The sequence below is a fragment of the Brachyhypopomus gauderio genome, chromosome 12 (assembly GCF_052324685.1).
Source record: "Brachyhypopomus gauderio isolate BG-103 chromosome 12, BGAUD_0.2, whole genome shotgun sequence".
In the NCBI taxonomy this organism is placed as follows: Eukaryota; Metazoa; Chordata; class Actinopteri; order Gymnotiformes; family Hypopomidae; genus Brachyhypopomus; species Brachyhypopomus gauderio.
This window is the reverse complement of record NC_135222.1, coordinates 8,743,408-8,768,644: the sequence shown is the minus strand read 5'-3', so window position 1 is coordinate 8,768,644 and position 25,237 is coordinate 8,743,408. Positions and strand designations below refer to the sequence as shown.

General features: G+C 42.8%; 3 protein-coding genes across 5 annotated transcripts; 2 read left to right on the top strand and 1 right to left on the bottom strand.

The window, feature by feature from the left end:
- Window positions 1–565: 565 nt before the first annotated feature.
- rasl12 (RAS-like, family 12) lies at window positions 566–5,697 on the top strand. The gene is made up of 5 exons (XM_077024873.1): window positions 566–1,138; window positions 1,446–1,502; window positions 2,734–2,807; window positions 3,093–3,283; window positions 4,074–5,697. The coding sequence occupies exons 1-5, from the start codon at window positions 1,027–1,029 to the stop codon at window positions 4,414–4,416; spliced, it is 777 nt and encodes a 258-aa protein (XP_076880988.1). The 5' UTR covers window positions 566–1,026; the 3' UTR covers window positions 4,417–5,697.
- A 50-nt stretch (window positions 5,698–5,747) lies between these two features.
- LOC143528936 (uncharacterized) lies at window positions 5,748–9,495 on the bottom strand. 3 transcript variants are annotated; one of them, XM_077024870.1, is made up of 6 exons: window positions 9,398–9,486; window positions 8,572–8,635; window positions 8,045–8,426; window positions 7,691–7,818; window positions 6,712–6,802; window positions 5,748–6,497 (listed from the first exon to the last, which is right to left on the bottom strand). In XM_077024870.1, exons 1-6 carry the CDS (start codon window positions 9,452–9,454, stop codon window positions 6,224–6,226), a joined length of 996 nt encoding a protein of 331 aa, XP_076880985.1. In that variant the 5' UTR covers window positions 9,455–9,486; the 3' UTR covers window positions 5,748–6,223. The 3 variants fall into 3 exon arrangements, with proteins under 3 accessions (XP_076880985.1, XP_076880987.1, XP_076880986.1); XM_077024872.1 differs by having other exon boundaries at window positions 5,760–6,497; window positions 7,691–7,813; window positions 8,055–8,426; window positions 9,398–9,485; XM_077024871.1 differs by having other exon boundaries at window positions 5,763–6,497; window positions 8,572–8,632; window positions 9,398–9,495.
- Window positions 9,496–11,800: 2,305 nt separating this feature from the next.
- Window positions 11,801–25,214, top strand: abhd2a (abhydrolase domain containing 2, acylglycerol lipase a). The gene is made up of 11 exons (XM_077024869.1): window positions 11,801–12,075; window positions 13,143–13,243; window positions 13,456–13,671; window positions 15,861–16,036; window positions 16,228–16,395; window positions 16,727–16,910; window positions 18,514–18,606; window positions 20,315–20,416; window positions 20,887–20,956; window positions 21,093–21,177; window positions 22,245–25,214. The coding sequence occupies exons 3-11, from the start codon at window positions 13,463–13,465 to the stop codon at window positions 22,457–22,459; spliced, it is 1,302 nt and encodes a 433-aa protein (XP_076880984.1). The 5' UTR covers window positions 11,801–12,075; window positions 13,143–13,243; window positions 13,456–13,462; the 3' UTR covers window positions 22,460–25,214.
- The last annotated feature ends 23 nt before the right edge of the window (window positions 25,215–25,237 follow it).

The window sequence follows — 25,237 nt, the reverse complement described above, 5'->3', positions numbered from 1 at the left end:
AGGCACATGGTTTGGGATCAGAAGATCAGGAAGTTCAGGGACACACTCCAAGTGTCTGTCCATGAGCTACTATAAAAATCTGAACTATAGTCTACACTGACGTTATAGATCAAAACATGAATGTGATTGACCAAGTGGCCTAATTACTTAAATGCCTTTTTTGGGAGAGATTGGTAACCTCCTTTAATGCAGTCTGAACCAGTGATCTGAACCAGCACCTGGTGTAAATTATGGCATTTTCTGTACGTTGAAACCCTTTCAAGAGATTTGTTTCTGGGGAAAGAGCTGTACACATGTGAATGTAACAGTGGCAAAAGAGAACTGGAAGAGGTAAAGATGATAAAGGGGTCTCAGAAAGTGTAAAAGAGGTGATAGTTTCAACTAAATTAAGTTGACAAATTACTCAAGAAAATAATTTGCTCTGCACATGTATCGATAAGCTATTTAATACTTTTCTATCACACTCCATCATTTTCATAAGGCCAAAGGGTTGTGATGGGACGAGTCTGGTGACTCCTTTCTTACCAGGCTTAAAACGTTTAATTTTTCTCTTGAGGAATATAACTGACACATGATTATTTGGATAAGGCAGGCAGTGGCCTGGGATCCGTTTATTTTGGAGGCGCGGTTTCCAGATTGTCAAGCATAGGTTATAGCCTACGTAATCTTTAGAATTCGCACATCATGTCAGAACTTTTAGGCACTACCCGACGTTTTAGGTCTTTTTTAACAGCATCACCATCTATAATGTGAGTGACTTACGAGATGGGGCACAATCGAATAGTATTCTTCGTAGTTTATATCACCACTTTGGGTTAACGCAGTGTCGTCTTAGTTGTGTGTCATTCAGAAATGTCGTCCATTGGAAATATATAATAGTGCTCAGGTGATTTTCAACGGACGCTGATTAAAAGAACAACAACACCAAGCAGGCAAGAAGCGAACAGGCGCTGATAGAGCGTGAATGCTGTCACTTTTGTGCTTTACCGACGCTTTTCTAAATGCATCGCCGCTTTGCTGCTCACGATGTCTCTCATGTTCGGGAAAGCAAGAACTTGCAACATCGTAACGGTTCCAGAACACGAACCGGCAGAGTGCAACGTCGTGGTTCTGGGAGCTATGGGTTCAGGAAAATCAGGTATGACATGTATGATCGGTTCTGAACACACGGTATATATATTTGAAGTAGTCTTTCATCCTGTGACATTTATTACATTATGCGTAGATAAAGATTGTATACAGTTTTGATTAAGAAAACATGCTCAGTACTGGACTAGAGAAGTGTACCTTTTCTGTAGTAAGTTTTATTGGAGCTGAACTGTCCGTAATTCATACAGATCTTTGGGGTAAATGGATTTCCCATGGTCTTCTTGAGTAGACATTATGTTTTATAACTTCCAGCATCTCATACTTGCAGTCACAGGAAGTTTGTCTGTCCCTTGCAGCTCTGACTGTGAAGTTTCTCACGAAGCGTTTCATTAGTGAATATGACCCTAACCTCGGTGAGCACTACTATTTTTACTCTTTCGTGAAAGTCATAAATGATGTATCAAGGTTTGTCAGTATGTTGGTGGTTTATGATGATAATTCCAAATTAGGCTGCTTAAATCAAAACATGGATGAACAGCGACAGAAAGGCAAGACCAATACTTCAAGGCTTTCAGTTCACATGCAAATAATTTTAAACCAGCTAATAAGCACGAGCTACAATATATCACTTTCATTTTGCCTAAACCATAACCTGTTAAATCCTTAGAAATATGGGTGATGAATTGGATAAAAATCTTTTTATTCTTAAAGACAAGGTTCAAACCACTCGACTTACTTGTCTTTCTTGACCCCCTGATTTAACTTTTAATTTTCATTTTTTATTTATTCTGTCTTTATTTTCACATTTTATTTTGACAGATTATATATTTTATTTGAAGTTTTGGCACTTTAATATTTAGCATTTCTTTAATTATCTTAATTTTGACACCTCCCATGTGTAATTTGTCTAGTTAAATCAGTTGTTCTTCATTTATCTTTTACATTTAAATTAATAATTGTATTTATCTATCTGTACAGTTTATTCACAAAGTATTCAGTTCCCTTTATTGGTGTCCATGTAAATGTGAATGTAATTTTGAAAGGATGTAATTGCCATTTTTACTCCTCAATCTTCTCTTGAACATATTGAAGTGAAAACGTATTCATAAAACTATTCAGGCCATTTATTCAATATTTGTTGAAGCCCCTTTTGGCAGCAGTCTTCATGAGTACATCTCTGTATGCTTTAAACACCTTCGTTTGGGCAGTCTATCCTATTCTTCTTGGCAGATCCTCTCAAGCTGTGCCAGATTGGATGAGGAGTATCTCAACTCCCATCTTTAGTTGTATCAGATGCTCAGTAGGGTCTGGACTTTGGCTGGGCCATTCAAGGACATTTGGAATTTATCATCCATCCGTTGATCTCCCTTCTCCCCATAGAAACACTGTCATAGCCTCATACTCCCTCATACAATATTGAAAACCACCGCAAAAGGTCTGAATATTTATGTGAGTGATGGATGGATGGATAGATAGATGGATGGATGGAGATTTTTAGGATTCAAAGTCAAATCTGCAACACATTACAAGTGTACAACAAGGGGTCTAAATACTTCCTGAAACTATTGAATTCATTGACCCTGAGGTAAAATGTATTGCAGCTCTGACTATGAAAAAACAGATCCTGTCATATTCTGTTCATAGAAGACACATATTCCTCAGAGGAGATTGTAGACCAGCAGCCTGTTCAAGTCAAAGTGATGGACACAGCAGATCAGGTAATGACCTACAGACCTGGTTCAGTTTTAATTGAAAAAATGCACTCAATCAACTTTTTCTGGCTTGATAATTTAATAGTAACCTGTAACCTTTTTCTCTGCATCCTTTAATTCTTATTTAAAATCTGCAGATGTCTTGTTAAGGCACGAGGTTGGCCACTGAGGTTTTGCTAGACAGTTTTTCTTCACTTTTAATTATTGTGGTTATTGTTGCACAGGGAATATAGAAAAGCAGTATATGCCAAAAAGAAAAAGCAGCTGCTGTTTCATATCGTTTGTTGTCAGGACGGACCAGTGAACTGTGAGCGCTACCTGACCTGGGCCAGTGCTTTTATTGTGGTCTACAGCATTGATAACAGATGCAGCTTTGAGATTTGCCAGCAGTATCTGGAGACGGTGACCCTCTACACCAAAGGCCTGCAGCCTGAGGCTCCCATCATCCTACTGGGCAATAAAGTGGACATGCAAAGATACAGGTTCATCTGCTCTACAATTTAAGTAGATGGTTTTAAAAGTCTAAATATGAATATAAAACATATTTAAAACTATAATAAATGAAAACTATAGTATTAAAAATACTATACATTTAAAATACTATGTTATGTGGCACGATAAATAAGACAATTTGGGTATATGTGTATAGCAGGTATGTTTCTTTAATTATTCGTTTACAAGAAAAAAACACAATAGAAATTATATAAACAGACACTGTATTTTTATGTAAAGAACATTTAAAAACTGTGGGGTTTGCTCTGAGAAATGTTTTTTATTATCTAAAGTAAAACAGATGGACTGACCATTTCGGAAATGGGAGCTTTTGCGTTCACTCATCCAGAGCATGAGCATGAGCTTGTGGTGTCCACATCAAAGTGTACAACTGAGATTGATCACAGTTCATGTGCAACAGTAATTATTTACATAAACCCTTAACTTGTCAACCCTTTAATCCTTTGGAGCTGAAGTAAATGTTATGCAGTGCAAGGTGCTAGCTTTTCCACGTGTGGTTTTTTTTTTAAGTAAAATGTCTAATCTCTCATTTTCTGGGTGGTCGATCTTCTGTAAAGATTTATCTACATCAAGTGTCACTTCTGTGTATTTGCATTTAAGCTTATGAGATCAGTTTACCCAATAAAAGAAGGTTGTACGTAGAACGTTAAGTGATCTAAAAAAAAGAGCGGGTGTCTTGTCTTTACCGCTTTCTTTTCTTATGATTTTACCTTTGCATGCAGCAGAATGAAGTCTGACGAAATAATCTCTGTCTCCCAGACAGGTGAGCCAGACGGAAGGGGAGAGCCTGGCCTTGCGTTTTGGCTGTGCGTTTTTCGAGGTGTCCGCCTGCCTGGACTTCCCGTCTGTGCAGCACGTCTTTCACGAGGCCGTGCGGGAGGTGCGGCGCGAGGCGGAGCGGAGCCTCGCGGTCCGGCCGCTCTACATCAGTGAAGACAAGTCCCTGGGCAATCTCTCATCAGCTCCTGCCCTCATGCCCTGCTACAAGGAGCTCCCCACGCCGGCCACCGCCAAGCTGGTGACGGTTAAGTCATCTAGGGCCCAGAGCAAGCGTAGGGCCCCCACACTGACCCTCCTCAAAGACCGCTTCAAGATCTTCTGACTCCCTGCTGCCCTCTTCTGGTGATGTGAGATTCCACCATCGTTCATTCCAGGGTTTAAACATTGCTAAACATTGACCTGCGGATGACATACCATATAGACATACCAGGATAGTTGGAGTATGTGCCCCTCAGGCTGTTAGCATTAGTTATTCTGAACCACATCAGCATCAGTGTGCCATACTGAATCTTCTACAAAGATTTTGTGATTCATGAGAGTGCATTTTTAAGTAAACTGAAAGGCACTTTTTAACATGAAGCTGTTTGGAATCACTGACTATTAGCTGAGGGACAAACTGAAGACTTGGGTAGTTATTACACAGACTTAGGGAGTAATAACAGTTTGCCACAGATATAGGCAAGCAATACCCCGCACAAAGTCCCCGTCATAATTCAATTCAGTGCTAAATTAAGATTAGCATGTAAATGTACATTGAGGCTAAGATCAATGACAGTCTTGGTGGTGCCAACTGCTGATCTACTGCTGATCAAATGATATTGGAAGAAGCTGCTTTTATCTGGTTTCCACATTAAATGTCCAGTGGATATTTCAGGATGCTATTGTTTGAAGATCAGATGTCTATATAAGTAAAGTTTGAAAGAAAAATGAGTATCTCCCTTTGGCTGAGCAGGGAGATGCAGTGAAGTTTTCAGTATTTTAATCTTTACCCTATCAAGGTCCTGACCTCTGTTCACCTCTTCACCTCTCAATGTGTCACTTTTGCATGTTTTTTTATTTACCAGTGTGAAAATGAACCCATTACATATCATGCTCATGACCACCAGCATATCGCCCAACAGCAGAACAATAAAAGACAAGACCAGCATGGCAAACGTCCATGGTGTTGCTATAAGACAGAGAACTCAATTCTTGTTTTGCACTGGAGTCTGTATCCACATATCGAAGCGTCATGTTAGCACCATGACTTCAGCACAGCCACTCTGGATGTAATAGGCATTGGCACATTGTGCTGTGGATTACACAAATGCAAATGTCACGCAAAGTCTTTGTCTCTATTCACATTGTCACATTGTGTTTTTTCCACTTCATATTTAAAATCATATCCTAAATGTATAGTGATGAATAATAATATTTATTCATAAAAAAGACAAAGTGTATATTCTGTCATTAGAGGGACAGAGGAATAACATAAATACTTACATATCAGAATTCATTACTGTAGTTACTCATGTTTACTCAAATTGTACACTTGAGCTAATTTATAATAATTACACACAGCAAAAAATCTGTTTATTTGTGATTAAATATATGTTTGAAAAGAGATCATGTTTCTATGGGTTAAAAAAGCTTTTTCTCATTCATTTATAAGCAGGGCTTCTGCATGCAGGGCTCATTTCACGTATATTTACAACGTTACATTGGTATCAAAATTGGCTGCCAAACTCAGACTCAAAGACTTCCGCCTCTTATTTAAGGTCTTAAATTTTGTTTTGTTTACTTTATTTGTTTAACATGGACAATATACAAGAATGATCTGACATGTTAATGCTATGTGCCATAGTGCTCAGACACAATGAACTTACAATGAACTTACACAATGAGCTTACAGAATATCGTTTTTTACAGCTCAGGCATGCATTTCATTTCTGATAAAATACTGAAAACAAAAAGCTAATAAATTCTAGGGAGGTGTAGACCTAACTGGGAAAAGGAAAAAAAGGTTACATGGTCACAGGTTACTATAGAGACCTGAGGTATGCCTTTAAAAACTTGTAGCCACATTTTTTAATTTGTTGTCAGAAGCCACGGAGACCATTTTGAGATCTGGTCCATGTCTCACTCACACATTATTTCTCTCCATCCTCCTCCTGGGAATTCGAGTACAGGTTAGAGACACTCCCGTCCTTCCACGTCACCATAATGTCTCCTGGCTTTAGTGCCTCTGCCTCGCTAGCGCCCCCCACTGGAATTCCTCTATGGGGCTGACTGTGCTGCATTGGAGCAGGGAAGGGGTTTGAGGAATCTTTGGCCTCCATGGTGACCTGAAGCTCCTCAAACTCAGATTTCAACTTAACAGCTGTGGCAGCTGCAGTCCTGTACTTGTCTATCTTCTGCCTGTTTCTGAGGAGAGATGACAAAGGAGGTCACAAAATGGCTGAATTTACTTTTCCGCCCTTGGAAGAGCCAGTGGGAAGACAGTGGACATGCCTGATGAGGTATTCAATCCATCATAGTCCACTTTGACATACTGTTTTTTTCTTAAACCTATAGCCTTGGCCTCTGTTCAACAACGTGTCACTTTAGCATGTTGTTTTGTACTAGCGCGAGTACTAACCTGTTACCCATCATGCTCATGACCACCAGCACACTGCCCAAGAGCAGAGCAATAAAAGACAACACCAGCATGGCAAACGTCCAGGATGTTGCTGTAAGAAAGGGAATCCATTTATGTTAGGCTTGGTCCATAAATCTAGCTTTGCTAACAATGGATAAAAGCTAGCAGGTACCACTCTGAATAATCCCTATTATCTTTGAGATGTGCATCAGAACTATGGTTGGCATGGTTGTTATAATAACAGATAATAAATATGTACATGAAAATAGCCCAGTTTAACATTTGCGAGATATGCGCCTTCTCCTCAGCATGTTCTATTTATTTGTTTGTTTACCCATAACCAACAGGAAAAAAGTGAACAGCCAGCAACATCTACCTGTAGTACTGCAGGGCAAGGGTATTACAGTTTATCCATGTGTTTACTATAACACACCTTATTCAAATAACAAAGACCGTTCTAATTGGTACAAGCTGAATCATGCATGTGTAACAGGTGAAATCAGGTAAACACACAACAGCGAGGCAGACAGGTGTCTAATAACAGTTTATAAGTAAAACAAGCTCAGTAGGCAGTGACAGTAAGCAGGCTACTGTCGTGCAATCAGCAAACATGCTGAACTAGATAGGGGAAAGAACAAAAAAAAAGTGAGACGGACACGAGACGTGTGTGAGACAATGTGAGATGGACATGAGACTGACGTGTTTCAAATATCTGAAGTGAGACAAGGTTATGCGGTTTTGGCACAGTGAAGACAGAAGAGAGGCCACTCAAATGACAGAGAACAGGAAACAAGATGAGGAACAGGTGGATGTAGTAACAGGGAGAGAGTAGGCAGGAGTCACAAATGAGAGCTGCCTCCCCTGGACCAGAGCTGGACACCTCATAAATGCTTATATGCAATCAAATGTATTTGGTGGTTCTTTTATGTTATAATTCTCACTAGTGAGAACTGAAATGTGCAAACGGCAGTGTGCTCACAGTCTTCGGTGCGGTAGAGCCATCTGAGGAACTCCTTCTCCTCGTTGGTCATGGACTGCTGCGTGTGGAACCCCTTGGCATCTGACTCTGCCTGCTCACCTGGCTCACTCTGCCGTCTGGGCCCTGTGGGTGCCAACACGAGACATGCTGAGTCTCGCAATCGTATGGGACATTGTTTTGCACAGACACCTACGTGTTGTTTTTTTGCCTGGGTTTGGTGGTATGTGTGCAGTCTGGTCCAGCATTAAGAGCAAGATCCATCTAGATCCATCTAGTGTGGATTACAATGTAAATCAAATGCATTGTTTGCACATTTTTCAGTAATGTTACATAGCAACATGCCACTTTCCTGTGTGGGGCATACTCGGCTTTAGCTGACAGATATCCCCACCATCCAGAGACTTCCACTTGTTTTCTTTACTGCCTTTGTCCAGAGTCAGTCTCCCGCTGTCCGCGGTCAGCTCGAGGGAGCGGTTCAGGCTCACAAGCTGGTGGTTTGTGCACTGCCACTGAATGTGGTCCGCTCCATCACAGATCACAGTCCGCATTGGGCTAGTGTGTAAAGCAGACAGGCAGCGCTGTGTGGCCTCGTTGGCCAGGACCCCCCCCTCTTCCCACGCCCAATTCTGGTATTCAGAATCCAGATGGCATTGTTTTAACTGGACTATCGCATCACTATGAGAATCGTCGATGCACAGGCCTTCCACAGTGTTGTAGATCATGAAGGCATTTGCTCCTGCATAAACACAGATATATGTTAATATATTTCCTTTGAGTTAGTTAATATCACTGAAGCACATGTATTGTGTTTTTATATGTAAGTAGTATGCATATTACAAAGTATGATATGCTGTCTTGCATTTTGATTCATGGAAGTCTACCTTTCCACATGAGACACAGTCCAATCCATAGTTGGTGCATGACTTGTCGTGGAGGCAGAATCTGCTAACACATGAAATCACAGGCCACAGTACTGCATGTATCTTGTGTTTTACCCCACATTTACCCCACTGATTTGCCCAATGACTTGCATCTTCGAGCTGGATCATCTTAAGGATGAATATGCCTTTAAATAACTGACCCAGTGCTTGCTGTAACACATCTTGGACTATTTTACAGGGAGACAGGTTTCAGCAGTCATTACATGCATGTCCTAACAAAAATCTCAAAGGCAGTACAACCACAAATGTATCTTCTCATGTTTCATGTTCATTCCTCTTTAAGATCCAACTGAACGAACAGTGGCACAGACATGAAACAACGTAACCGCACATTTATTACATGGAAACAAAGATTAGATTTTATTGCTGGATAAGCAAAATGCTTAAACCATTCAAGAATGGATGACTTACATCTTAGTGTTATGTGATTACATTTTCAACATAACAAATTGTTAGTAGTTATGCACACAAAAATATACAATCAGTTCAGAAACCATCACACAATTGGATCACACAATATGATTTATTAGTGAAGGTTTATTAGTGAAGGTATCCAAACACATAGCAGTTAATGAACCTGATTAATACACATTAATCAAAACATATTCTATCCTGTTCTGGTCATATCTGTGTTTTTCATACTGATATGAATGAATGATGGAGGTGGTGAAAATGTAACAAAAGTACACAAATGCACCTATATGTGAAACTGGGTCTTTAAAGTCATCTTTAAAGGTAATGAAGATGAAGTGTAGTGAACACTCACCTCAAGTACACAGATGAAGAGAGAAGCAGAGAGAATGCTTACACAGTTTGGATGCATTCAACCCATGACAGTTTCCAAAGTACAGGTGGGAGGAGATTCACTCATTTGATTCCACCCTTTTTATTGTGTGGTTTATGTCCTTCATATGTTTACAAGGGAAGGATTTCTCCTGGAGGTCTATATACATAAATATATTGCATATATTGTTGCATATATTTACCTCATATCTCTTTCCTATGGATGTATTTTTATTTTTAGTTCCAGGTTGTATACATTTCACTGTACAAATTGTCTCCCTACTACTAAGTACTAGGCAGTGTTATATTTGCCTGGTTGAACTAAAATATTTCTTATAAAACTATTTAAGTGATGAATATTTCAGTTTTCAATCTTCCCTAAGTTGTACGGTCATTGATTAAGGGCGTTTTGTTACTGTTAGGTTAGCCTTGTCATGTTAATGTGACAAAGCAGAGGGTATCGACCTTGCAGTCAAATAGCTAGTCATGTTGTTTGCCTTCCTTAGCTGGTTTATGATAAAGACCATGGGCCACAGTAGGTGAATGAACTCCGTGTCATTTGCTCTGGTGGTTGCATTTGATATTTGGGCTGAAAAATCAACACAATATATACTGAGATAACCTGAAGTCTCTTTGAATGTATGAACCCAATCAAACAAACTTTTGTTTGTTTGTTTCAATTTAAAAGTTTGAACATTGGGGAAACAGAAAAACAGTTATCTGCACATATTTTGCAATTTCCTTCTTTGCACATTTTAAGACAATCTAAATGTAATGTAAATGTTTTTAGCATTTAGCACGAAGAGTTGCAAATGCGGCTATGTGACAAACCAAGCAGTTCAGGGTCATTTCATTTCCTTGTAATTGGCCATCCAAACACAGCTCATCTCAAGGCCTTTTAAAACCTCAGGGCTAAGTCCTTGTCTGAAAGGTTACTGCAGAGCTGCTGTAAAGGATATTCTCCATCCCCTAACCCTTACCCTAACCCTAACCCTAATCACACATAAAATGAATTCATTAACTAAAAGGTCAAATCAGGTAAATAAGAAGGTAAACATGAATCAATATGTGTGTTACATAATGGACCCACCAGGTGGCGGTAGCTAGTAATCAATACATAGCGAGGAAAACGCAACGAGGATGCAGCCTAACACTCGAAACAGAATAATTAGGCATGTAATGTGGATAAAATAGCAGTCATGCATTGAAGTGTTGTAAAATAAAGCTTTAACTCTAAAATCGGTAATTGTGCTCCAAATTCGCAGCTGACATTTCAACGTTTGTTCACCGTTGAATCAACGTCACGTTGATTCACCATTGAATTATGTTTCGATTTTGAAAAGTGAATCAACGTTCTTTTCAAAACTTTATGAGCACTTCAACGTTGTTTCAATGTAAATATGTTAACCTTTTAACCACGTTTAACTTTAAACGCTGTTGCAACGTTTATTCAACGTTGACACAACAACTTAACATTATTTCAACCACATTGCATTTTGCTGAAGGTCAGTCGCTTGTCAGCACCCATTCCAAATTCTATTAAATTCACTTTCTGGTGTATGCTGTTCACTTAACTTCAAGCCTTTAAATTCACTACGATATTATACAGACACCAACTACACAGGAGTATTTTTTGAATGCTTAACATATTAGCTCCAACCTTTAAAGAAGGCCTTTCATTAGCTGTGCAAGGAAGTGCCTCGTGTTATTTTATGCTATGTAATGTTATCTAGAACACTTCCCGTTTTACAGGGACAAGCCTAAAAATGCAAAACATATACCAGCTATCACATTTCCTCTTTCTGAATGACAGCTTTGACTTCTGAAAGAGGACTTTGCATTCCTCTGCTGGTGGTGAATATTCTCTTCAGTGATACGGCTATCCATACTCAATGCCCAGGTAAATATAGCTGGTGCTTTAAATAATAAATCATGAAGTAAATGGCTTGAACATGGATAGGAGACGACTAGACTAAAATAGCATACAGACTGACCGTAACCAGTGATATTCAGTCGATCATAATTGATGCTTGAATAATAAATCTTAAACAGGTTACAGAATTTAAAATTGTATTCAGAATATGGACAGGTTTAGAGCAGAACTAACTTACACATAAACCTTTCAACAAAAGCTATTGATGTGTATTAAGGTGTATACCTTATTATACAATGATAAACAATGATAATGTACATGTGCATTCGGAATTCGGTACATTACAAAAAGCTGCCAGAAGCTTCAGATTTTAAGTACTGCCCAGAATTTTTAACTTGCACTTTAAACTAGAAATTATGTAGGGCTAAATTTAAAATGGGATACAAATGGCTACATAACTGCCTTATGTCTTTTTTTGTCATCTTTCCTTGACATGTAATCGCCAACCCAAAGGGAAAACAGAAAAGAGAAGTGACGTCGCCGGGCGTCGCCCAATAGGAGAGTCTTATGTAAATATTATGTAAATCGTCCCCGCCTCACTAGGAAGTGTCTGAGGCGCCTGCTGCTCTGCGACTGTAGCTGGTGGGGAGAACTTGACGAGGAGAAGCTGCTAGAAAAGGGGATAAACCTGTAATACTGGGATAAACGTAGCGACATCCTCATGGCAAGAACCAGCTAACCTGTCTGTGTGCGAAAAGGATCTGCTGGTGACCTCTTTGGAGAAGCGGGTAGGCTTTGCTTAAGGTTACGATTACAACTTTATTGTGTGATGTGCATTTGTTGTTCTCTGGCAGGCTGGCTGACATCTACATGGGGACCAGCGCCTCATCGGCGGTTCCTCCCCCGTTCCTCCTCCATCGCAGTGATGGCTAACTGACCAAGTTACATGGGCCTGCCCGTTTGTTGATTTTATGCTGCATTTTTGCAAATCTTTTGTTGTCTCGTGATAATTCTTACTCGTTTTCCACAGTTTCGTTTTCACATGTCGTTTGTACTGGGTTCATCTTAATCAGACGTCCAGCCTCGCAGACTGAAGATGTAAAATGTCGATTATGTCCGTTATTAACTGCGCTGTTCCGGATAACGGCAGCGCCCCTTCTGCCCACCTACCCAGTCAGCGACGTACCTGTCGAGCCAGCTTAACCTGGCTGCGTCGGGCCTAAAACGCCAGCAGTAAACGAGTAAAACCGAACGGAGACGTTTTTAAAATGTCTAAAAAATTTTGTAACACGACAATTTTGTAATTGTAAAAATTCTGTAACGTGACGGTCGTGAGGACAAAGGCTGTCCTGTGGACGGGACGGTGTTTCGCTTCACCAGCGTCCCGGTGCTCCCGTCTCGTCGTTTTGGCGCAGCGCTATAGCGTTAACGGCGGCGCGCGCAGCGGTTAGCTAGGTTGGCTAACGACTTATATTTCCTTTAATGTGTTCAGAGCTCACGTTTAAATCGCTTTTCTGTATAGAAATCTATATTCCGAAATGTTTTCTCCGCTATCCCAGTCTATTCGTTGTTTACTCTGGAGTGTCTGCTGCGAGTACGCTTCAAGCACTGTGTATTTTTTTTGGTACTACCGTCACTAATTATTTATTTTGGACTTGGATCATTATCTAACATATTGGCCACTGGCCAGTGGTCTATAGATGAGCTGATTTAGGAGCGTTTGGTGACGGTGCTTGTCTTCCTTCCCCTGGCTCTCTGCTACCTTGTCTTATTAAAAAGGAGTAAAGTCATTGATTTCTCAAGAGCTACTAGGTCCTTTTGTTAACTGAATCACATACTTTTAACTTCTTCACAGTTTGGACCTAAACACTGTGACCAAAACTCCACAAGTGGCACCTTTGACCAAGCCTAAAGCACTAACTTTCAAACTTTCAAGAAATCATCTGCAACAACAAAGTAAGTTGCTCCTCTTTTTATAGTCAACACTCTAGATGGATCCTGTTTGCTTTTTACTTTGATCTTCAAACCTCGGAAATGTCTCAACCATGCAGCATCACTACAAGTTCCTTTTTTTTTTAAAGGGGGGGGGGGGGGTTGTTTGGTTAACTGTTTTGCACCTGCACCATCTTTATATTGACGTCAGACTTATTTTCTGCCTTTCCAATCAGTTCAGCCATGAGTTCTCACAATTCGGAGCTGTACACAATGGCGCCAGAGATGCCGGCCATGTTTGACGGGATGAAGCTGGCGGCTGTCGCCACCATCCTCTACATCGTCGTCCGGTGTTTGAACCTGAAAAGCCCCACGGCTCCTCCTGATCTCACCTACCAGGACACGCCTCTCAACCGCTTCATTTTCAAGTCGTGTCCCATTCTGACCAAAGAGTGAGTGTGTCTCCTCTCGTGCTCTGTATCTGCACCCCTTAACATTAGAACCGTTCCATAAATTTCCCTTATCAGTGGGACATTTTCCTTTGGAAGTTTTTGTTGTGTTTTGTGTTGCAGGGGGTGTGAGGGGGGCTAAATCTTTCTCCACACCCTGAGGCATGGTTTGAATTTGGTTAGAGGTTTGTTTTCCAGCCTGTAAGTGGCATAGCGTCCATTTTACAGAACAAATGTTGACATGGGCAGAAAGTGCTGCAGGCTGGGTGTGTTCCGCTCTGGTGGGTTGACTCATTAACCTACTGTTAGTCTTGGCTCGGTTTTTACATTAAAATTCCAGAAGGAGTGTGTCATACATAAAAATGGCACAGAAGAGACACAGTTTGTCAAAGTGTGTTTAGGGCTGCAATGCTGTGCTTTTTAACCTTCGACCCGTAGTCTGTGGGAACCTGTGTCCTCTGGGTGCGAGTTGGCGGGTGGTCATGTCTGCCGGCTCTTTCATAACCCAAACTGACGCCTGGAAGGTTATGCAATGGTCATTTGCCAGCACAGTTAATGCTCTGGGGACCAAAGCATCAGTCAGGGCAGTGGCACGACATCTGTCACAAGGTTTATCAGTTCCTAAGCATTTCAGTGAACCATTTTACCTGCCTTTGTCTAGCATGCTTGGGCGGCTGAGGTGTTTGGTAAATATTACTCACGAGTGTTCCGGCACTGTCCGATTCAGGATAAGGTGGGTCAAAAGGAGTGCCGAGATGAAGCGCGTTGAAGGCAGGTCCAGCTGATCTGGACCTTTGAACTTTTTGAACATGAATAGGAGTGGAGCGGACACGGCCTGACGTCACTTCCTGCGCGATTATCGCCTGTTTTTCTGGGTGCCTGGTATTCACAGATAGCAGCTAGTCACACATGCGGAAGGAGGGCATTTGCACAAGCAAAACTCGCGCTGGCTGGTAGACCCAAGCTTCTGACTTTGACTCCATTTCCCAGCAGGTAGTTGGAAGCCACTGATAGACAGTGACATCACCTTTGTTGTTGCGTTGGGAGTAATGGATGCTAGATTTTCTGTTCTTGTTGGTCCTTTCCTTCCCTGTCATCTGTATTTGTTCTTTTGGTCTAGCTATTATCAAATTTTATATATATAAATAAATAATAAAAAATGGGGCGGCAGTGGTAACACCGACAGAGGTCGAAGGACAGGGAAGTTGGTGAGGTGAATGCCCATGGACTTTGCTACCTCTGCAAACTTGTTGTAACTGTGTCTTAAGCAGTGGGCACATTATGCTCCCTTGACAAAGGGCAAAGGTGCTGGCCCAGCTCAGTTGTTCTGCTGTAGTCATTTAGCAATCGAGTGCAAATTGGACCTCTAAGACCCTAAAGGACTCTGGGTAGCTCATCTAATATAACTTTTTTTGGGGGAAGTAATATTCTTCTCGCAAAAAAAAAAAAGAAGCTCGGCCAGATTGTTTTCTTCCGCCTTGGGGGCATAGTTTTACCCCGGTACATGGCCGCTAGGTTAACTTGGCACAATTCGCACTTTAATTGCCGGAAGCCGAGAGCTTGTGAGAGCCGGTCCAAAGGAGGAGGGTGTGCCGGAGAATCTCTACATGCTGACATTTGCACCCTGGACGCTGGAAGGCAGCCGGGGCCACGCTGCAGCTACACCTGGGCGGAGGCGTCGAGTAAACGTGTCCTCCACACCTGCATGCCGAGCCTGGCAGTCAGCAGTAATCTGACCTTTCACAGAACCCAACACCTACTGGCTCCACCCTTAAAACCACTAGAGCTCCATCCCCAGCAGGATCCTACAGTCCCTAATTAAACTTCACCTCCTACTTTCTGCTATGAAGACTTGCGAATGGAGTTATTAGAATGATTTTTCCATGAATGCTGATTTTGGTTGTTTGGGGTTTTGTTTTGGGCAGTGTGGATGGTTTTGTAAACTTGAGGGTCGGGAGGGGGGGGGGGGGGGGGGGGGGGGGGGGGCTCTATATGTTGCTTAGCTTCAGATTGTGCCCCAAGTTCTGCTCATTATAGGTTTGTGTAGATCTACTAGTCATTCTCATGATTATAACTATGCATCACTTTAGTCATGTGGCAGAGCAAGGCACTAACCATTATGGCCTGAGAACGTGCTGTATTCTGCCTTAGTGGAATGACGCAATTCGTTGTTTGTGTTCCGTTCTACCCAGATACATCCCCCCTCTGCTGTGGGGGAAGAGCGGGCATATGCAGACTGCCCTGTACGGTAAGCTGGGCAGGGTGAGCTCACCACATCCAGTCAGCCTGCGCAAGTATCTGCCCATGCAGGATGGTGCTACGGCGACCTTCGACCTCTTCGAACCCTTGGCAGACCATCAGAGCGGAGGTTTGTATCTTGTTGGTGTGTTATTGGACTGTTTTGCACCCCCCCCCCATCGGAGTCTTTGTCACTGCCGCACGGTATTCATTTCAAACGTGTGCTGCACAACACGCCGAGGGCTTCCGCTTCTGTCTGTCCGCCCCCTGATCGTCCTCTGCGGCCGCCTGAGCACGGCTTATCTCGTTCTTTCCCCACAGCCGACGTCACCATGGTGATTTGCCCGGGGATCGGGAACCACAGCGAGAAGCACTATATCCGCACGTTTGTGGATCACTCGCAGAAGCAGGGCTACCGCTGTGCGGTGCTGAACCACCTGGGGGCGTTGCCCAACATGGAGCTCACCTCCCCCCGCATGTTCACATACGGTACACCCAGTGGGCCTCCGACGCCTCTGGCACATTCTTCTGTTGCATTGTTTTGTTTTTTTTCTTTTCTTTGTTTTTTTTCTGACCTTTAAACCTTAAATATGTGATGCAACTTGTTCTTGGGTGTGTCTTCCAACTATGCGCTACAGCTCCTGAGAACATGGCTAAGTTAGTGTATCACACCGTGCTGCGCTGTGTCAGTTCGTACGTAGCGCGCCACGTTTAATTAAGGCAGGACCCGACCTCTTCCAGACACGCATCCGTTCTTGCCTCGAGCCGCAGGGCTGTCCGCCATCCCGCTCACCCGCCTCTCTTCCGCCCCCCCCTGCAGGCTGCACGTGGGAGTTCGCGTCTATGGTCGGCTACGTAAAGAAGACGTACCCCCAGACGGGCCTGGTGGTGGTGGGCTTCAGCCTGGGCGGTAACATCGTCTGCAAGTTCCTGGGCGAGAACCGTGCCCACCAGGAGCGGGTCCTGTGCGCTGTGAGCGTGTGTCAGGGCTACAGCGCACTCAGGCAAGTGCCTCCCCTGCTCTGCCCAAACGCCCCCGCGTCAGCTGTAAAGCAGGGCAGGGCCGGTCGAGCAGAAAAGGCCCTGGTTTTCCTGACCGCTGCTGCAGTCATGATGTCGAGTTGTTCTGTAGGCTAACCTCCTGGTGCGTACTCGCGTAATGTAACAGTTCCTATCGTGCATAATTACAGATGTATCTTTTTTTCTGTGGGAAAATAGATTAAATGATGCTGGTGCTGTTATGATAGTCCTGTGTCAAGTAGATACATTACCGTGTTAAACAATATAATAAAAAAAAAAACAAACCAAAACAAAGTTAAACGTCGTTGAATTGCTGTTGTAATCAAGATGCGTGATCCCTTTCCTCTGAATCGTGAATGCAGGCTGATGTACGGCGAGTATCTGAGCGGAGTGTGTGGTGGCGTCCACGAGGTATCTTGAGGTCACTATCGGGCATCGTAGTGGCGAACGATCTGCATTCATTCGTCCCAGCGTGCACTGTGATTGTTTTGGCTTCGCTGCACAAAGCAGTGCTGTGACTGTTTGCTCAGTCATTGTGAAGATACACGCGCACACCCTCATTCCCACACGTCGGTTGCATCTTCTGCTATTTTGGTCCGACAGACTCTTGAACCGATATCTAATGAATTCTCCGTCTAAAAATAGAAGGATTCTGCAGCCTCCTTTGACGCACATCTGAGGTTGGAGTTTCGTTTACAACGCCCGAGCAGCCTGTGTGGAGCGGACTTGGTGTCGTTTCCGTTTTATGGCATTTGACGGACGCTTTTATCCAGAGCTGCGCACGTTTACGGCTGTGAGCGTACACGTGTTCCCTGCACGCTGAAACCATGACGCGGTGTTGCCAGGACCCAGCTCCGCCTGTTCCACCAGGCCCGCTATGGGAGTGTCAGACTATAGCTTCTCACTAGACACGGAGGGAGGAGGAGTGGTGTGTGGCAGATGTGTTTACACTGTGGTTCAGGGGGAAAAAACACGCACCTTCACTCTTACTTTAGCCATTGGTAGCTCAGTAGACCTGATGTTGAATGACCGTGCCCCTCGGGTGCATGTACGTGTGTGTGTGTGTGTGTGTGTGTGTGTGTGTGTATTTACATGTTTGAATGATGCTAAATTCTGCAGGATTAGTTCTCATGAAATAGATTTAACAGTCTTTTAAATGTAATGAATGACTGAATGAGTGAGTATTGAGGCAGTAAACTCTGTGTTCTCATTAGAAATGCTATTTACTTCAGTTTTAGACGGTACCGTTTACTATGACGGTGTGTGAATATTACTGGTGTTTTATTGCTTCTGCTCTTGCGGTACTTGCAGCGGTGCGCTGCTCTGTCATCGTGTCCAACACATGCACACAGAGGCGGAACACAGGCCTGCTGGAGTCACACAGGCCTGCTGGAGTCACACAGGCCTGCTGGAGTCACACAGGCCTGCTGGAGTCACACAGGCCTGCTGGAGTCACACAGGCCTGCTGGAGTCACACAGGCCTGCTGGAGTCACACAGGCCTGCTGGAGTCACACCGGCCGTGAGACTGGGCTGTGTGTCGGCACGCTTAAAGCCCAAGACTGACGTCTGTGTGTTTGTGTTTATAGAGCTCAGGAGACCTTCCTGCAGTGGGACCAATGCCGGAGATTCTACAACTTCCTTATGGCTGACAACATGAAGAAAATCATTCTATCACACAGGTACCCTATATCACCCCCATCATGTCCAAAATAATTATATGAAGACTAGGCCTGTGTTGAAAAAATCGATTTTCCGATTCAGAATCGATTCGCATATGATGATCTGATAATCGATTCGTACGTCCAAAGATCGATTTTTTTTTAGTGAACTTTTACCCCCGCCTCGTCACTGAATTCACGCAGGCATTCTCGGTCTAACTAACTGTAAAACAACATGGCGTCGGACAGTGCTGGTAACGACGATAGTCAAATCGGCAATCTAAAAACAGAAGGACAGTTTATCCAATGTCAGTGACTATTTACAGTTAGTCCATGTCACTGACAGTTTACCCAGTGTTTTTACAGTTTAAAAAAGTTTAAAATGTTCTTGTAACGTTGGGCGCAAGGCGATGGAAGAGACAGAATCCTTTGCACTTTCCAAATCGTTACGTTTATTACATTTACCGAAGCGCAGACAGCGCACATAAAACACGTTTACAAAGAACGTGTGCGACTCAAACAACGATGAGCACAGGACGCTGCGCGAACGCACAAACCCCACGAGGTGAGACGGATTATCACAAAACGCACCCGCACCCACGGAGATCTACAGACGCAGACAAGTAGACGCAGACAACGTTAACACACGCCCAAAAGGGAGGGGTTGGGGACCGTAACATGACAGTTCTGTTCTTATATTCGCACTTTAAAGAAAAATACATGTTTACATTTTATACTTTCAGTTTATTAAGTGAGAGCACTTTTAAAATAAAAATGCATTTGGTAGCAACAGCTTTTGGGTGAATTCTTAATTATTTCAATCATAATAATAATGCACTGGTTAGTGTCCCAGTAGGAGTCCACTGTTGCAGACACCTCAAATATGTCCTCTGTTTATTGTCCTGGATTACATTTACATTTACATTTATGGCATTTGGCAGACGCCCTTATCCAGAGCGACTTACATTTTTATATCATTTTTTATACAAGAGAGCAATTGAGGGTTAAGGGCCTTGCTCAGGGGCACCTCAGTCATGGCCTGGGGATCGAACCTGCGACCCTCTGGTCACAAGACCAGTTCCCTAACCGCTAGGCCATGACTGCCCATGTACATTTACATTTACATTTATGGCATTTGTCAGACGCCCTTATCCAGAGCGACTTACATTTTTATATCATTTTTTATACAAGTGAGCAATTGAGGGTTAAGGGCCTTGCTCAGGGGCACCTCAGTCATGGCCTGGGGATCGAACCTGCGACCCTCCGGTCACAAGACCAGTTCCCTAACCGCTAGGCCATGACTGCCCATGACTGATTACCTTTCTTGAAGGTAGATTTATGATTACCCTTTTCACCAGTCTTCCAGCCATCAGTAACTACCAACTACCAGTAACTATTTGCTGATTAATATCGATATAATACTAGTTTTAACATGTTGCTTCTGTACATAGTCAGGAAACAGCTCAAATACATTTTTAATAACACTTAACCCTGAATCGATTAAATCGGATTAAATCAAAATAAATCGATTCTTAATCTTCAGAATTGGAATCGGATCGATTCTTGGAATTTGAATCGATACCCAGCCCTAATGAAGACACTGAAAATGGTTGGAACTGCAGCAAATAACAGGCACTAGCAGATGGAAATCAGATGGAATGGATTTCTAAGTGTCCGCAGTCAAATCGCTGCAGTGATGGTTTTCTCTTTTTTTTTGCTTGACGTGCAGAGGCAGCCTGTTTGGAGGAGGCTCCCCTAAGATGGTGGACGCAGACCTGAGACATCTTTATACTGCCACCTCCCTCATGCAGATCGATGACAACATCATGAGGTGCGTGCGCGTGCGTGTGTGTGTGTACGTGCGTGCACACACACACCACCCTGAGAAGACCTCGTGCAGTGTGTTGATGCTTGTGTAAAAACAGGGCTCAAATATCAAATCCAACACTAAAAATGAAACCGGATATCTTGAGATATTTTAAAGAGGGTTGAAGAAGCAAACGCTTTGTGTGAGACTTTTCCTTCTTTAGCGGTAGTTTAACACGGGTGGATCTGTAATGCAAACGTGACCTCATCTTCTGTAAACAGATGGCATGCTTATCTTCAGAAATCTGATTTAGGGTTTGCTCAAATTCAAAACACTGTTTAATGTTGGGCTGGTTTACTATACAACATTCAACTTTGAATCCCAGTGTGCTGTGTGTTCTCAGTTTGGAAGAGAAGAAAACACAAAATCTGTGCACAAAGTACTGTCATGTTTTTTTTTATCATCAATCTTAAATGTAAATTTTTGTGCTCTAGGAAATTCCATGGACACAGTTCCTTAAAGGAGTACTATGAGAAGGAGAGCTGTGTGCATTACATTCACAATGTGAGTACTTTGCCCTTTTAAACTAATTTTGTTGTGGATGTCACAAGGATGCTGGGGAGAGGCATCTTTAATAATTGAATAATACTGATGTCATGATTTCTTTAGTCATGTGATATTTTTTGTCCTGCTGCTGTAGGTCAATGTTCCACTGCTGCTGGTGAACTCTGGAGATGACCCTCTAGTCCACGAGTCTCTTCTCACCATCCCACGCACGCTCGCAGGTACCGCCCCATTTCCGCCACCTGCTGGAGTGTTTTTGCAACTGCACGATGTTTCTTCATAAAAACTAGAGGACACTGTGGGGAATACAGTCTTCTGATTTTAGACTTGCACCAAGTCCACCAGGTCTAGACAGAGCTGTGTCATCTCCAGAGTCTCACACAGCTGCATGCCAGCAAGCATGTGGACTGGTGGAAGTTTTTCTGAGATGTTTACTCAGTGATCGGCAAGACTTGTTTACTCTGGGGAAATGACATTTAATCTCAGTCTGTACATTTGTTTTCAGTCATTTGTTCAGCGATGAATGACCGACACCTGACAGTTTCAGATTAACAAGGTCGATGCATATGTAACACCATTAGCAGTGGTTATTTTGGACTTGAGTAGACCTGCAGTTTCTTAAGCCTGTTCTTTCTGACTCGCCTGTCTCTTAGAAACTTCCACTGTCCTAACTGTTAATTTTGGGGTACTGACTTTTTTTTTAAAGGTTCTGTACTGGGTCCGTTAATTACTATGTCGCTGGTCCCTTTCCAAACAGGAAGCTCCTGGTGGTGTCTTAGACCTTTTGATCCAGAGGTCTCCATTTCCTTCATGATTACAAACATCTCTTTCAGTTGTGGTGCCAAGGGAACGTAAACTTCCAGTTGGCTTATTGCTCGTGATGTTGCAGGGTGTGTTTAGTTTATCTGACCACTGGGTGTTGGTACATCATAGATTGCTTTAGTCTGGGAGGTATAAGGCATGCGGCTTCGTTTGCTGAGTTTCTCTTGTATTCACGTGTTTTTGCACGGAATGTCATAGCTTCAGTGTGTTCAGGAGCACATCGTTCTGGACATCTGGAGAGTTTCTGAAAGCGTAGCATATTTCTTCAGCCACTGGATCTGAACTTCCAGACCTCCTGAGCTTTCCGGAAAGTTTGTGTTCCGTGTATGCTAATTCTCCTGGTTATACTGTATGCATGTGGTTTGACGAGATATGGTAACTTTTCACCTCTTTCTGCCTTTCTCCCTCTCTTTCTCTCCCTCTTCTTGTACGGGTCTCTTCCTTTCTGTATTCTTTCCCTCTTCAGAAAAGAAGGAGAATGTGATTTTCTCCCTGACGCTGCACGGAGGTCACCTGGGCTTCTTCGAGGGTGCCGTCCTGTTCCCCCAACCCCTCACCTGGATGGACAAGGTCATTGTGGACTACGCCAACGCCATCTGCCAGTGGGAGAAACAGAAGCCACAGTGCCAAGGCCAGGACGGGCACCCCTCAGACAATGCGTGTTCGGACAAGACATCCTAACCTTTGACCTCCCTTTCCCTTTCAGTTTACACCCACTCCCCACCAAACCGTACAGGCTCTTCTGACCCCTCCCGTCCTCTCACTTGCACATAAATCTTCAAGACGTTTGTGGAAAAACCAGACGCTTTCTGAAGATCCCACACGCGAATATGGACACGACACGTTTCAGAGTAGGAAAAATAGAATAATAATGACCAAAGAAGGGCAAACTCTTTGAGGGCACCAAACGACAGTTTAAATATGTACATAAAGCACTGGCCCTCGTTGACCATCGTCCCGTGTGGAAGGGAGAACAATGTTTTAGGGAAGGATCGTTATGCAGGCACTGTGTGCTTCCAGTAGGGACAGACATGTTCCTGGTTCCAGGGTCTTCTCTTTGGATGAGCTACTCTGCTTTGACGTTAGTCCTGCTCACTTTTAGTAGATCCCAGCAACATTTACACGACGATTTATATGATCGTTATAATTCATTGATATTGGAAACTGGACACAATTTGTGTACAAAAAATGTAGAAAACATGATTCAAAAGCAAATTTCTTTCACAAACTCTTAAAAGAAATTATTTATAGCACTTTATATTACTTTGGCCATAACGTTCACTGGGTATTTCCGCAGGCTTACGTGGATAGAATAGGGACTAGCTGATGGTCAAGCAAGCAGCACGTGAGCAGAGTTGTGGGGTGGGAGAAGCCTGTATGCCATCTGAATTCTGCTAACCCTTTCGTTTAGCAAAGCCTGCCATGTTTTTTTTTTTCCAGTGCGTCGTATTGTTCTCCATTCTCAGTGATGTGGATCAAAGATCCTTCAATCTCAGCGTTTTCAGAAAAGTGGGGGATGTGCCTTGCACTGCTAAGCGCTGGGGACACTGTCCTTCTGAAAGGCAGTAAAATGCAGTTTGTCAGCGTTTTATCCGGGGAGCCAGAAGGGGGCGCAGGTGCGCATTTGAGCCGAGCTGCTGTGAGTGGCCTCGTAATGGGCGTGGAGCTTTTGTTTCCTACAGCCTGTGACCCGTGAAAATGCGTTTGATGACGAGGCGTCATCTTTGTATCCTTTGTACCCGTTCAACGCTGTACGTGCCCAATTTTTGCCATAGCTGTCGCAGTAGAAGAAGAACAGAATGGAAGTTTGTACGGTCCTGTACGAATGTCGCCTGGTTTCAGGGCGAGGCAAGAAGGAGAGGTATAACCACAGCCACGGAAGCACCAACTGGTCACTTCCATCTTTGCTGTTACGATCTGAGAATCAGAGTTGTTTGTGTGTGTTGCTACCCTGAGGAAAACTTCATAGCCGTTATGGTTGTCAAGTTATGCAGTCCGTCGTTATGATTGTATGGATTATGATTATTTTATTTCTGGCCTTTTCTTAGGTTGACCTGTTGAGTGTTGAGAAGCTGTATGCAGAACTATTAAAAAACCGTGTCCTTTGTCTAACTGCTCTCGTGCTGTGCTGTGTAATTGTAGTCCTTCACCTTGTTTCTCAGAATATCAACTCAGCTGATTGTTTTGTTTTGTGTTGTTTTGTGTTTTTTTGGTTTGTTTTGCCTCCATCTGGTTGGTTGTGTCCCCGTCCTTCTGCTTGGCTTGTCTGAGAGGACTGAGGGGGAGGGAGAGGCCACACTCTATTACTGCCATATGCACCTAATGTCCTGTGAAAATTCCAAATTAATGGTAGGTTGGTTTTTGACAAATGAGGACCTTGTAGTGGGCTTGGGGTCTCATGCGGTTCTATTTGGCAGGTTGTGTGTGTGTGTGCGTGTGTAAATAGTTTTTTTTTTTTTTTAAACAAAGTTTTCACAGTGATGTCCTACGTTTTGTACACCTGGTTTGTCTTGCTGAAAGGTCCTGTGTGATCAGAGTGCCCTTCGTGGCCCCTGCTTCATTTCCATTCTCCGTCATCACTTCTGCCTTCTTGAATGTTTCTCACCCACCTTTTTTGCACAAAAAGGCAGGCATATGTATCTCCTTAAGTAATTATAGTTAACTTTTTATTCTTGTTTTATGTTTTTTTTTGTTATGGTTACTGTGTATTGTTTCGTTATGATTGCAAGAGAGTGGACATTGGTGTGTGTTCATCCTAACACCACCTTTCGTTCTGACAACCAAATCAAATTAACAATCTTTAAAAAATAGTTTAAAGTGCTGAATATAGGTATTTGGAGTCTTACAGGGACTGTGGGATGTTTGAACAATATTGTTAGCAATAATGTCCAATGCTTCTATTGTTTCCATGCCAAAAGAGCCTTTTGCAGTGAAAGGGTACTGTGTCAAATCAGGGGTGTGGAGAAATGGCGTTCTTGCTACTCTCACAAAATGGCGATACTTTAGTCCCATGACAATCCCTACGATCACCAACAGCACTTGTGGTGTATCTGTTTTGAAGGTATTAATCCCAACAAATTAAGAAAAGCAATGTGATAAGAATATATTTTAAGAATATTTTAGATTACCATATTCATGAAACTATTGGCTTTCGTTTTCCCACTTACTCTCATTATTGGCTCCACACCGCCAGGCGTAGAAGAAAAATAGACTGATTTGAAGAGGGTGTGGTGTGGGTGTTTACCACACTGATTCATTTCTATATGGTGCAATGTGTTGTTTGGGTGATTTTGTGCTCAAGAATTCTTCATATAAAACCCTTCAATGATCATCCATAAATCTAGATCATTTTTTTTGTTTTTAGGGGAAAAAAACAATGGCGTGTGACTGGATAATTGGAATAAATATTATAACTGTTCTAAAATAAATTATTTTCTTGTTAAAAATGTTGGTTCTCTG

Coding starts and splice junctions, on each gene's coding strand:
- rasl12 (XM_077024873.1), top strand. CDS start 1,027: ATGTCTCTCATGTTCGGGAAAGCAAGAACTTGCAACATCGTAACGGTT. Junction 1,503..2,733: donor TGAATATGACCCTAACCTCG/GTGAGCACTACT, acceptor TTCTGTTCATAG/AAGACACATATTCCTCAGAG. Junction 3,284..4,073: donor GTGGACATGCAAAGATACAG/GTTCATCTGCTC, acceptor TCTGTCTCCCAG/ACAGGTGAGCCAGACGGAAG.
- LOC143528936 (XM_077024870.1), bottom strand. CDS start 9,454: ATGCATCCAAACTGTGTAAGCATTCTCTCTGCTTCTCTCTTCATCTGT. Junction 6,803..7,690: donor GCTCTACCGCACCGAAGACT/GTGAGCACACTG, acceptor CCTTTCTTACAG/CAACATCCTGGACGTTTGCC. Junction 6,498..6,711: donor ATGAGCATGATGGGTAACAG/GTTAGTACTCGC, acceptor ATCTCTCCTCAG/AAACAGGCAGAAGATAGACA.
- abhd2a (XM_077024869.1), top strand. CDS start 13,463: ATGAGTTCTCACAATTCGGAGCTGTACACAATGGCGCCAGAGATGCCG. Junction 16,911..18,513: donor CAGGGCTACAGCGCACTCAG/GCAAGTGCCTCC, acceptor TTGTGTTTATAG/AGCTCAGGAGACCTTCCTGC. Junction 20,957..21,092: donor GTGTGCATTACATTCACAAT/GTGAGTACTTTG, acceptor CTGCTGCTGTAG/GTCAATGTTCCACTGCTGCT.